Source organism: Poecilia reticulata, unplaced genomic scaffold (genome assembly GCF_000633615.1).
Source record: "Poecilia reticulata strain Guanapo unplaced genomic scaffold, Guppy_female_1.0+MT scaffold_479, whole genome shotgun sequence".
Lineage (NCBI taxonomy): Eukaryota > Metazoa > Chordata > Actinopteri > Cyprinodontiformes > Poeciliidae > Poecilia > Poecilia reticulata.
The window spans coordinates 1-13,284 of record NW_007615240.1 but is presented as its reverse complement, the minus strand read 5'-3'; the positions used below and the strand labels follow the sequence as shown (position 1 = coordinate 13,284).

Below are 13,284 nucleotides of genomic sequence, written 5' to 3'. Positions count from 1 at the left end.
ACACACACACACACACACACACACACACACACACACACACCCCCACACACACACACACACACACACACACTCTTCCTGATTTGGCCTATAAAAACATGGTTTGTGAACAGAGGAAAAAAAAAAGTTTCTTTTTCATCAGTGGTGCAAACGCACGCGGCTGCGGCGTGCACAACCTAGGAAAAAAGAACAACACGAGACACACGGAGAGCGTCGCCATGTCGGACAGCTACAGTACTACATGGATGCATCGTGTCGCGTATCGACGACGCAACATTGTTCCGTTCTAATTCACTTGCCTTTTTCTTTTTGTTGCAAATTCTAGCAGTAACTTGTTTCTCTTTTCTTTTCTGTCGTCTTTGCACTAATTAAAAATGCTTTCCTAAAATTCCCTATTTTGTATTCTTTAGAGTCGATAGACTGTGCAATCTCTTATTGGCAACCTAATTGCAGTATCAAAAACGGATCATCCGTCATCCTAAAAAGAAGAAGGGGGCGAAAGGCGGCAAGAAAAAGTCGCTTCCTTTCTTCCTTCCTCTTCAGATGAGTGCGTATGTTTGCGAGGAATTAAAACAATCCTTCTGGCCATCACATGGCAGTCAGCAGGACAGGATATGGGACAGAACAGGTCAAAGTTCATCTGTCTTATTTCAGTAACCATGGCAGCTCAGCCAGCAGGCTTTCCACTACCCTCCAAAGAGCGTAGGAGTGACATAAAGAAAACACGCTGCCGCCGAGAAGAGACGTACGCACCACATTTAGGTGTATACACACACACACACACACACATAAAACACACACACACACAGGTGCACGCCAACACAACCCCTAACGTACAAACACACACGCAGTGAGTGAAAAAGGCAAAGGGTTTGTAACAGTCACTCTACAGTGTGAAAAAAATGAGGCATCTCACTGAGTGAGGGGAGGTTTGTGGACACTTGGGAGGTGAGAAGAAGAAGAGGAAAAAAAAAACTCCTTTAAGAAAGTGAGAGTTCTTGTAAGAGTTTCTGTCTCTATCTATCGTCTATCAGTGTCTAATCACTGTGACAGCTGCTGTGTCAGGCCTTGCCTGTGATACTGAGTCCAGGTTCGAACCCCGGCTGCGGGTCAGACCCCCAGCTCAGGACTGACCAGTTTCTGGTGCACCAGTGGCTGGTGATAAGGGGGGGAGGTACAGCAGGGCCAGAGGCCAGCAGGACGGCTAAGTGCTTTTTCTCAGTACAAAAACAAAACAACAAAAAAAAACTCAGTTACAAAAAACAAATAAAAAAAAAAACAAACAAAAAAAACAGGAGAGACAATTCTCTTATTTTGTTCTTCTACGTACTCCGTAAAATCTTCTTTTTAAGGGTTTTGCCAACCACTCTTTGTTTCTTTCCGTTTTATTTGTGTTTTTGTTTTTTGTTTTGGAAAGCTTCTATGCAATAAAAATGGCTGCTGAGCTTGACTTTGGCTGTGTCCGCTCTCCGACTGGAACAGAGCAGGAGGGGTTTCCAAGGTTAGAGGTCGTGAGGTTATGAGACGGTAAGGACGAGGGGAGGGGTCCGGGGTTCGGGGTGGAGCTAGAACTCCCACTCTGACGGGTCCTCTTTGCTGGCGGCCTTCTCCAGCCGGTGGATGATGTTGTTGAGGTTGGCCGCCTTCTTCTTGCGCAGATTGTTGTCCCTGGGGTTTCTGGCGGGGACGTTCGTACTGGAGGCGGAGCTAGTGGAGGACGCCTCTGTGAGGCCGAAGATGCCCAGTCCGCTCTGCCCGCAGCTGGAGCCCGGCCCAGCCAAGCCCGAGGCACTGCAGTCCATCTCTGCGGGGGAGTCGTTGGAGCCCCCGGCCTCTGACTCTACCTCCATGCCCTGGTCTTTGCACGCTCCTCTGTGGTCCTCCAGGCCCACGCCCAGGCCCAGGCCCTGGCGGGTCTCCACCGTGCCCTCGGACTCCGTCCCGTCGCAGCTGTCCCCTTCCCCTGATTTGGACCCGCGGAGGGACGGAGAGCCCCCCTCGCTGCCAGGCCCCATCCCCCCGGCCGCCTGGATCTCCTCTATGAAAAGCTCTCTTCGGATGCGTGACCTGTAGAAGACACAGCATTCCCTTAGTAAACACTTGATTATTTGTAACAGGAGGCATCTGAAACTAAAAATGCTTCCAACATCAATATTTTCATCAACGTGTGAAAAGCTCAGTTCTTTCTGTTTGATCCAACATCAATACAGTGTAGGACTGATCTGTTTATTATTTTTGGATTAAGGAAATAATAATTGTATTGTATTTTCTGGGGGTGAGGGTTAAAGGGCCAATGCGATTTTTATTAGGTGAAGCTAGAAACGCCACATGAGGATTTCTGGGTAAAACATATTTACAGGCAAGTTTCTTTGCCATCTTCAATGAAGTTGTACATATTTTTTGTACAGTTGAGGCTTGATTACGGCCCTGAAAACATTGTCTTAATTAATTAATGTATTACTAAGTAAGTTGACGATTATTTCAACTATCGTTTCAACCCTGCAAAAAATATTTGGTCAAATGTCCTTTAAAGAAGTCGAGCTCATCATCATTATGACTGGCTGGTTTGCTGACACTGACTGGGATTTAAACGTTCACTCAATAACATTGAGGTCAGAGTAACTAATAAACGGCAGTTCACCTCAGATACAAAGGAAATCTGTTGGGATTGCCAGAAATCACTTGTGACTCAGCCTGGAAAACCAGGCTGAGTCATTTATTGAGTTATTTCTGTGTTTAAAAGTCAGGTTTGCACCAGAAGACTGAAATCTTTAAAAGGCCAAAATTAATAGGACAATATGTTTGCAAACCTCCCGTCTGCTTTGTAAAGTCTGATTGAAGGATTGTGTCTCGCCAGCTGGCATTCAGGATTAGATTCAGGACTGACCTGTAGTTATGAAACCAGTTGATGACCGTACTGGTCTTCAGGTTGAGCTGGGAGGCCAGCTCCTCTATGGTTTTAGGGGAGGGATAGGGCTTCTGCTGATAAGCCTTTTTTAGGGCCTCCTTCTCCTCGGGGCCCAGCACCACCCTGGGCTTCTTCAGCTGCTGCTGGCCCCCCGGGCTCTGGGAGCCCTGCATATAATCGGGTCCCGGTAAAACTCCGTCCACAGAGTGGCCGTCGCTCAGGGAGCTCAGCCGCCTTTTCATGTAAGCTGGAGAAAAACAAAAACACAAAAAGATGAAGTTAATACTTAATACGCAAAGTATAAACCTGTACCAACTGATGACATAAAAAAAAAAAAAAAAAAGGAAAAGGGCATATTTTAAGCAAAATGTGCTTTACTTATGTACTATATAAATTCTTATACTTTATTCATCTTATTATATATTTACATGCATATAAATAATGAATATAAATACAAAAAAGGACAGAAAAACAGGTGACATCATTGCCCAGATGTGTAAAAGTAGATTTTATAGGAGAAGATCTGCTGAAGAAGAAGCTTTTAACCAAATAGATTTTGTTTTATTGCTTTTGTTAAAGAAAAGCTGTTCATAGCTACAATAATTAATGAGGCGCCTTAAAATCAGGTTAAAGATGCCTTAAAGGGGCAGTGCTGGGTATTTTTCAGGCACATTGTGCCACTTTATAGCACCATCAGTTGTTATAAAAATGCTCTGTACATCAAGCAGGACTTAAATTGTGAAGTCAGAGCACAATCAAAAAAAAAAAAAAGGGCAAGATGAAAATTTAGAAAGAGACTATGTTTTTAAAGCGACGTGCATTGATTCTCTCCACACCTGACTACAGGTTTCAGTGGCTCATGATGTGATGGAAGCATCATGAATAGGAAAAAGTGTAGAGTGAGAAAAATAAGCAATACAAAAAAACCCCACAACCTCATATTTGTCTGGTATCATGCACTTAAGGTCAAAAAATGACACCATAGACCTAACAGCTTCAGTAAACCCAGGCACCACTAGATGGTGCTCTCGTCCTTCTCAGCATCTTTACAAGCCAGTGTCTCCCTTCTTCCCCTTTCACAGCAAACAGGCAGCGGTGTTTACTCCGGGCACCAGCAGCTGAAAATGAACAGCTCGTGGCAGCTTCAACATGAGGTTGACATTTTCCCCAACCCCGATACACGCTGCCAGATATATTAGTGTTTCAGGGGAAGAAACCCCTCAGAGCAAGGTTAGCGCTCTCTGAAAAGTTGCGCGCTGCCTCACAGGGCTGGCAGCGCCAGAGCGAGAGGTCAAATACGGTTAGTCTAGATTAGGTCCATGTCTTTCCTCTGGGCTCCGCTGGTGGCCCGGACCGCTGAGTTATTTCATTTTTTTTCTTCTGGTCAATACTCGGGAGTGCGCTCTCTGATCCAAAACCTTCAGAAAGATGTGAGGTTAGCTTGCCACGGCAGTTCTCGAATGGTAAAGAGATCCTGGACGGACGGGTTCAAACCCTGCGTTTCAGGAGGGAAGTGCTTTAAGTGGGTCGTCTGTAGAGTCGGGGGTGAGGAGGCAAAGTCTGCTGGGTTTGTAGGTTTATAACAAATCTCGCCACCACAGGATAATACAGCACGATGGAGCGACAGAGAGGGCGACGCGCTTAAGAATGATGGGCAACAAAAAACTACCAAAAAAAAACACAAGCCTATAGACACTGATGATTATTATGATGATGACGATGATGATGAAGAAGAGTGCTGATGAGTGTGAGTAAGCAGCCCTGCGGCGGTCCCCGAGCTGTCACATCCAATACAGGATGTGATGTCTGCGGCCCTGATTGGTACAGACATCACACCAAGATGACTGTGATCTGCACAACATGCTCTGCTGTCCTGCACAAAGGATAGCGCGCACGCGTGTGTGTGTGTGTGTGTGTGCCATTGTGTGTTCCTCCTAATGTATTTATAAAAATAAAAGCACTCCGATGACCGCATCTCTGTGACCTTTCTTTTTTTCCTTTTGTTTACTAGTTTTCAAAAAGGAATTTCTTTGCCGTCTCTCTTTGAGCTTCTGCTGCTTCACCTTTCTTCTCCAGGCGCTTCATGTCCATGAGCTTCTCCACGCTGTGCGGGTCCTGGAGCCACAGCTGCATCCGGACGAACGGCTCCCGGCCCTTCAGGCTCAGCTTGTGCCAGGGTTTAGGCCTGGCCAGCAGGTCTGAGACAGAACCCTGAGTCAGACCCAGGATGGTCTCCCCGAACAGTCGCTGACCTTGTGGAGGAAAAGGGAGAAATAATAAAAAAAGGTTTGTTTTCAGACACAACATTCAGTTCAGTGTATTTCATGTGTTGGTGCACTTTTTCCGTGACAAAATTTATGCACTTTTTGAGCATTTCCCAAGGTAAGTTTTCAAACTTTTCAAGCACCACACTTTGGAGTTAAAAACAACAAATCAACTAGAGGCGAAAGTTTTAATTCGCTATAATGTGACATCATTAATTACTGATAATGTGTTGTTAGTTTTCTACATAGCAGGGACAACGTAGACTAAAATATAACAAAATGTTATGGTTTGAAATGTCACACAATACACCTGATTGGAAAACGACGCATGCAAATATTTTTACAAATCAAAAAGTGAGAAGCATGGCATCGTTCAGCATCCTTTACTTTGATACCCCAAAATGAAACCCAGATGTCACAGAACTGGCGAGTTTATGTGCAATTTAATCTCAGCTTAAATCCAGATGTTCATATTGGCCACTGCAGATTTGTACAAATTGTTGATGAAAGCAAATAAACTGTTTTATGAATCGTCTGTGTTTTCAGTTTGATTGATTTGAGCGAGATCAGAATAATGAATTATCAAACATGTCTGTAGTTAATTATTACACTGACTTTTCACCAATTCATAATCTGTTAAGTCATATTTGATTACATCAACCCGTCCAGGGACTGCAGGTGGAAATTAGCTGTTTGTGCCATAACCCGGCACCAACCTTCAAAAAGGTTAATGAAATGTTGGTACTTTTGTCTCTGTGTAAAAAAACAGTAAACAGTTCTGTGAAGGCTTCACAGGTTTGTTAGGAATCATAATTTAGAGAAGAAACAGCTTCATGAAGACCAAAAAACACAGCAAAACATACAACCAGAAAGGAATAGTCATTATATTCACCAACACTCCTTATCAGGTCTGACTGAAACTGGCCTATCTCCAAAGCAGAATGTGCAAAAGCGGGTAGAGAAAGAAAGCTTTGTGGCTGGTATTGTCATGTACGTTGACCCCACCAAGTTTCAACTTTGCGAGCGACAATAAAAGCAGAACACACTTCTCAGATTTTGCTTTGCAAGAAACAGTGAAAACCATTTAACCATCTGTCTTTCACTTTTCTGCACTGCTTTAGGCAGGTTCATCACATAAAACTCAAATAAAACACAAGAAAGCTTGAATTTCAACGTGAAAAAGTTCAACAGGGTTCAACATTTTCACAAATCTAATCCCGTGTTTCTTACCGAGGTTATTATCAGTTAGCACCTCCTTAACCTTCTTGGTGATGGCGTACGTGTCGAGCTCGGGAGACATGGCAACCATCTCCTGGATGCTGAGGCCGGAGTGGCCCGGTATGGGCAGTGGCGTGCCGGGCTGGGACTCCCCACCCGAGGGGTCTTCAGACAACGGCTTGAGGCCGGAGGACTGCGAGGCGAGGGGGTCCCCGGCCAGACCGTTGACGGACTCCTCGGCCGAGCTGAGCGGCGACTCGGGAGCGGGGCTGCAGCTCGCCGACGTCTTGGGAGTCCCCTCTGCTTGAGCGGAAAGGACAGGGTGACAAAGAGCACGCAGTTCAGGTGACATGTTGCATTATGTGTGTGCAGAGTTTCATCTCTTCAATGAATTTAAGATTTCAATTAAAAAAAAAAAACATTAAAAAAACGTGCTTAAGTTTTCGGTTTGAAGCCTTTTTTTTTTTTTTTGGCTTCCTCCTCTCATTCCTTCATGTATCTGTGTAGTGCTGCTGCGCCGCTCAGCAGGCTGGAAGAGAGCAGTCATGAGGAGCTGTCAGTGTACATTAGCTGCTGTTTACACCCCCAGAGAGAAAAAGAGACGCACGCGCGCACACACACACACACGCGGCGCTGCCATCTGGCGCTGCAACACTAACTTGTCTATGACATGACAAACCAGCAGCTTGCTGGCTGACACTGCCACAGAACTGGGGATGTGGAGGGAGAGCAGGGGGGATGGTGGAAGCCAGGAGGAGGAGGAGGGTGGAGTGAGTGACAGGCTGACATTAACAACTAGCCACTAGCGCGAATAGGCGTCAGGTGACTGTGTTGGGTCGGGCGAGGAGCGTGCAGAGCGCGGGTCGGGATCGGCTCACCTTGGTTCTGGGCTTGCGGGACGTGCGTGTTCTGCGCCTGGTCGCCGTTGAGCCACGTCTGCATGCGGAGGTACGACGGCTCCCTGCTCCTCTGGTTCAGCTTGTTCCAAGGTTTGTGTCGAGTTAAAGTGTCGCTCAATATTCCCTGCAACACACAGCGAAAGAACAGCTCAGGCACGCCGGCGAATCCTGCAGGGCTTCCCGTCGCCGTATTCCGTTCGGACATTCCAGACTTTTCCCAGATTCTCATTTCAGGAGGAGCGGTCAAGTTTAGGTAAACGGAGGAGCGGAGAGGTAGATAGATGGATGGACAGACAGGCTAATGGATGGATGATCAGATGAATGGATGAATAAATAGATGGATAAAGTAACAGACTGATTACAGCTGGAACAGTTAATCAAGATGGATCAATCATTGAAGTAACTGTCAGCTAATAAAGTGACTGATTAATTGTTACATGGTATAGATTTGCTAAAAGACACTGAACAACACAGGAAGAGGAGTAATAAAACTGTACAAAATAGATACATATATGGACAGAGACTAATACAACACATGGTGGAGGAAACCAAAAACAGAAGTATAGATGAATGGAGTGATTCACAGATGGAAAGATGGACTGATAGACAAATGGGTATGAATGGTAAGATTGAGAGAGAGAGACAAATAAACTTCTGACAAAGACATTGTGATGGGAAACGAAGTTTGAACTACCGCATTTTTCCACTCAATTGTCTTTTTCTACAACCACACAGACTCTGAACAAATAAAGTTTCATAAATTCTCCGGTCAGTGAAGGAACCCTGACTTGGGTGTGCTGTGGTGGCGCAGCGGTTAAGCACAACCCACATATGGAGGCCTTTGTCCTTGACACAGCTGTTGCAGGTTCGATTCCTGGCCTGGAGACCTTTGCTGCATGTCTTCCCCCTTCTCTCAATACCCACTTTCCTGTCAATTAACTATCAAATAAAAGCCACTAGAGCCAAAAAATCCTTAAAAAAAAAAAAAAAAAAAAAAAAAAAGAACCCCGACTTTCCATCAGGAGGAGGACACCCGTCTCGGCTCTCACCTCTTTGGAGTCCTCCTGGTTGTGGTTCTCCTCCCCCACCTGGCTGGACATGGCCCTCCGGTGGTCTGAGTGCATGTTGCTCCACCACTGCTCCCTCCAGTAGCCCCCTCCCACGGCGCCCCCGGGGCGGCCGGAGCCCTCCGAGGGCCGGCCCAGCCTGAACGCGCCGTCAGCCGACATGTCGATCCCTGAGGAAGCCCGGCCGTCTCGTTTCCCGCCGCAGCTGAAGTCCAGCACCGGAGACGGGGACGGAGGCGAGGACAGGTGGGAGCTTGGCGGCTTCTTGAGGGAGAGCGCCAGGGGGTTGTAGGGCGGCAGCGGGGCGGTGAGGGACGAGCCCAGGATTTCTCTCTGAGACAGAGACACGGAGGAGGAAGACGCAGACGAGGCTTTGAGGATGGGCTCCAACGCCGCCTGCTGAGCCTCCATCTCCCTGCGCGCCTGCTCCAGGATGGAGCGGATGGCTTCGTCCGATCCGCTGCCCCCGCCGCCTCCTACGCAGCCTCCGCCCCCTCCTTTTAGCCCCGTGTAAGACGGCTGAGCATGGGACAGGTCTATTAAAAGCAGAGGAAATGGGCAGTCAGGAGAGACACAGGCGCACCGTCCGTCTTTAACGCTCCGGTTACCGGGGAGATGAGGAAATAAAGGAGAACTCACCAGCTTTCTGCACCTGCAGCTCTCTTTTGGCCTGTTCCAGGATGGACTTGATGGCTTCATCCGAGCCCGCCTCCGGGGTGCGGACGCGAGCCGTGATGTTACCTGGAAGGGACAGAGGGGGTTGGGGAGAGGGGGTGTATCGCGGGGGGGGAGGAAAAGACGACAAGAGGCGTCAAGAATAAAACAGGAGGAAAAAAACCAGTCGAATGAATAAATATTCACTACAGGTGCAGCTCTGCAACTCGGATCATCATCAAAAAGTTTATCTCAGCAATTCAGTTCGAAAAGTGAAACTTGGATTCAGAGCAAGCAGAGTGATCAGGTTTAAACATTTATTTCTGTGATTACGGTGTGTAATAATAAAAACCCACATCTCTGGCTTGAAGAAAGCCAATCAAAAATGACCGAGTCTGGTCAGTCTATGCCTGGTCAGGGCTCCTTTTGCTTCAAACACTTTCAGTCAAATCCAGCAGAGCTGCTGCTACGCTCGGCCGTGTGAGCAGAAAAATAAAAGGAGCGTCTCTGTAAAACTCGTCAGCAGAAGTGAAGCACGCACGCCACAAAAACACAAAATCTTACCAAGTATTTTTGGGTTTAGTTTCTTCTGCAAATTTCTTAAAACACTTGAAATTCACCCAACTTTTCGGCAAGACATACAAGCTTGTTTTAAGTGTGTACATTCCTTAATACTGACAAAAAAGTTCTAGTTCCACTGGCAGATTATTTCACTTATAACAAGACATTTTCCCCATATTGTTAGTGAAATAATCTGGCAGTGGAACTAGTATCTTTTTCATCGATATTAAGGAATTATATACTTTAAAAAAGCTCCCATTTCTTTCTGAAAAGTTACTTGTAAGTCTGTTTAGTCTTATTTTAAGTGTAGTAAGGTATTTGCACTAGAAACCAGAAGAGAACTGTGTCAAACGGTCCAGTTTTCTTCTAGCTAGTTCAGCTATGACTTTGTTGCAGGTTTGGGAGAGGGAAAATGGAAGGAGTAGACCGACTGTGGCTCCTTTAGCATTTTGTCCTCAACAGTTTTTCCCATTACCCAACTTTCCCTTAATGTGCTTAAATGCATCACTCTTCTTTAAGATGACTTTTTATGGCTCACCCTGTGCGTGGAGGGTGTCCTCTGCATGACCATGTGGGCCAATGCAGAACAAGTCTGTTCTTTTCTCTCATGTAATATTCAACTTTTCTGAGAAACTCCATTTTGAATTTCCATCACCTGTAAGCCAAACTCAAAATGAACTAATTCTTGAAATGACTCGTACCGTGTTGAACAGGGTGATGTGGATTTCAAATTTTATTGTGATATTTTGTGGTACCGTTGCGATAACAATATTAGTGATGCACGATATATCAGTGCTGGCATTCAGCATCAGGCGATATTAGTAATTTTTTACCATATCGGACTCTGTCCGCTAAATAAGATATTAACAGATATTTGCTTTTATCTTGTTGCCAACATATGAAATATTGGCAAATATCAGGAGTAAAATCAATATTAACATCGGTCATCCATATCAGCCTAAATTTTTATTTGGTGTGTCTCAAAAAATTCGGACAAAAAAATGCTTTTTCTTCTTTTTTACTTTTTTGCCTGTGACTGCATGGCATTTATAGTGCCACAAACAAAAATAATGCCCTTGAAAAACATTCCCATTTGAAACAGGCGCCACTATCTGGAAAAAAAAAAGTGCGATTTATATCAAACTGTCCACAGTAACAAGATTTACTCATATTTTCAAATTTACTGAAATTTGTTATGGAACAAACAGAGAAAAATTGAAAAAATAACTTATTTAACATAGTATCAAGAAAACGTTCACAATAATTGATAAACGATACGATAAATGCCCACCTCTGATGTTGAATTGATCTATAGGAGAGTTTCATTTTTTGAATTAAACCACTGAAATAAGTTATCTTTTTGATGACATTCTGATTTAACTGATAGGCGCCTGTATTTCACAACACAAAGACCAACATTCCCACCACTGAACTGCACAGCGACGGCACTGGAGAGCGCCCCAACGTCTCCCCGTGTGGAGTGCACACACATGCACACTTTGGCGAATAAAAACACTCCCCACAGAACAACAACTACCAATAAAAGGCCTAAATACACATGCTGGGTTTTTCCTTTGACGCAAGTCGCTGGAACTGTGCGGTTACCTTCAAGGCACATTTACATCTGTATGCCTGCCTGCAATTAATAAACGGCGTCACACACTCATACGCACGCGCACACACACACACACACACACACACACACACTCACACACGCACACCATGGATGCGGTTTACCCCAACACAAACATGCCACACAGACACAAACGTGCCAGAATCTCTGCATGTGGACGGGACAGACCTGTGTGTGAAGGTGTATCGGAGTGGGTTCTCCGCTTCGGAGCGTCCTGAAACACTCGGCTAAGCTGGGGCTGGCCTGAGCCCTCTGTTAAAAACAATACACCACACACTAAGTTACAGCACTTTGGTGTTGCTTTGTGTCTTTTCTTTTTCTTGTCCTTTCTGTGTTTTTTTTTTCTACAGCTAGACTACATGGTGCCGCACAGCGTCCTGCACGTTGCTCCGCCTGATGGACATTACTATTAAAAAGGTGCATCTCTATAAATAAGAATATCATTAAAAAGTGATTTTAGAATTTCATTTGTTGCATTTCAATCATTTTGAGGATTATGGCTTACGGCGAATGAAAACCAAAACGTCCAGGTTCTCAACGAATTGCCACTTTAGGTAGTTTCACTTGGTTAAAATTGAGATTTCCCAGTAAGTATTCAGCCATTTTGAAGGACTCTCACTTTTCCCAACTGATGTAGATCTTATAACCAGGCCTGTCGCATTAACACATTTGGCCTTAATGATAAATTGTCCCAGTAAAACCATTTTCAAGTAACATAATGACAATAGCATGATAATGCAAGTTCACCCTCTGAAAGATCAACAGACTGGAAGTGGAAGACTTTTTAGATACACAATGAGCAGCTCAAGATCCAAAAACGACAAATAAAGACAAATAAAAAACGCACACAAACAAAAATCATAAATGGATTATAACGTCTGTAAATAAGACTGCTCTCCAAAAAAGTATCCGGAGTTCATTTTAATTTATTATGCAATTAATTGATTCATTGCTTATTGTGACAGGTTTACTTATAACCAAGATGCTAAAGCTGAAGGATAAAGGAGGAGTGGGGGGGGGGGGGTTGTGATGATCAAAAGAAAATGTTGATGATCAGCATCAACGATATCGCAATGTTTTGTTTTCCGAGAAAAGTTGGAGCAGAAAACAATCATCGGACCGACTGCTGACTTTATAGTCGTCTCGGCACCAGGCAGGTAAAAAAAGTTGAGTGGAAGTACAAAAAATGTAAAAGTAAATTTTGGATTACATTTGCGAAAGAAGTTGCCAGAGAATAAAGGAAGAGTTGTGATGGAGACTTCACACAGCTTGGACGACGAGTCCCTCCAGAGAGGATTTAATGAGCTTCTAAAGACTCACAGCATTGAGGTAAAATAAGGCTCTTTCCCCATTTTATGGGGAGATTTTATTACTTTTTACCTTACTATTATTATAAGTACTGCTTTATTTTACATTATTTTACAGCACATTTTTTTAAAATGCTTTATAAATAAATTGATACTGACTGCTGGTGTTGGTCTGTATACATCTAAGAGTTAATTTCAGCGAACGTCATGCTTCTCTTTCACGAGAAGCTTAACCAATAGAGTAATTTTTCAATTTTCATTGTAGCTTCTTGTTGGCTGCGAGCCAAAATCTAAAATATGAAAAATTTTATTTTACAACTTTTCAATACGGAGATATTTGTATTTATCGAGAGGCCCCTGTGAACGCGCTGACGTTTAGCACCTGTGGCCAGAGCGGTGGTTAAATTTCTGCCCAATGAAAGCCCCGGCAGAAACAGACTCTGGCTGGAGCAGAGGCAGACAAAGTGCAGGTTTGGTTTATAATACATTTTGTTCCACCGAGGCCACCTTCAATCAGAAATGTCCTGATGCGTTAAGAAAAGCAGGCCCGGGCTAATCGAATCTACCCCGCAGTTAACAGTACATCCCTGCCTTCCTCCTGGTTCCCTACTGATCAATACCATTGATGTGTGAAAGGTTTCTGTATTGATCACAATAGCGAGGAGAGGCTCTTGGGATCGGTGTGTGACTAGGAACTCATTCAGTACACACAGGTGTGGGACAGCACAGGAGGCGGGAGGCAGAAAGAAAAATGAGAAGAAAAAAAAAAAAAAAAA

General features: G+C 44.6%; 1 protein-coding gene across 1 annotated transcript; it reads right to left on the bottom strand.

Moving 5' to 3' along the window:
- Positions 1 to 309: 309 nt before the first annotated feature.
- On the bottom strand, positions 310 to 11,556 carry LOC103461031 (homeobox protein cut-like 1; the record flags this gene model as incomplete). Its single annotated transcript, XM_017303562.1, has 8 exons — positions 310 to 2,064; positions 2,885 to 3,152; positions 4,969 to 5,157; positions 6,400 to 6,690; positions 7,266 to 7,410; positions 8,336 to 8,889; positions 8,993 to 9,094; positions 11,370 to 11,556. Coding segments are annotated over 8 exons (2,238 nt in total), but the record flags the coding sequence as incomplete, so codon positions are not given.
- Positions 11,557 to 13,284: the final 1,728 nt, after the last annotated feature.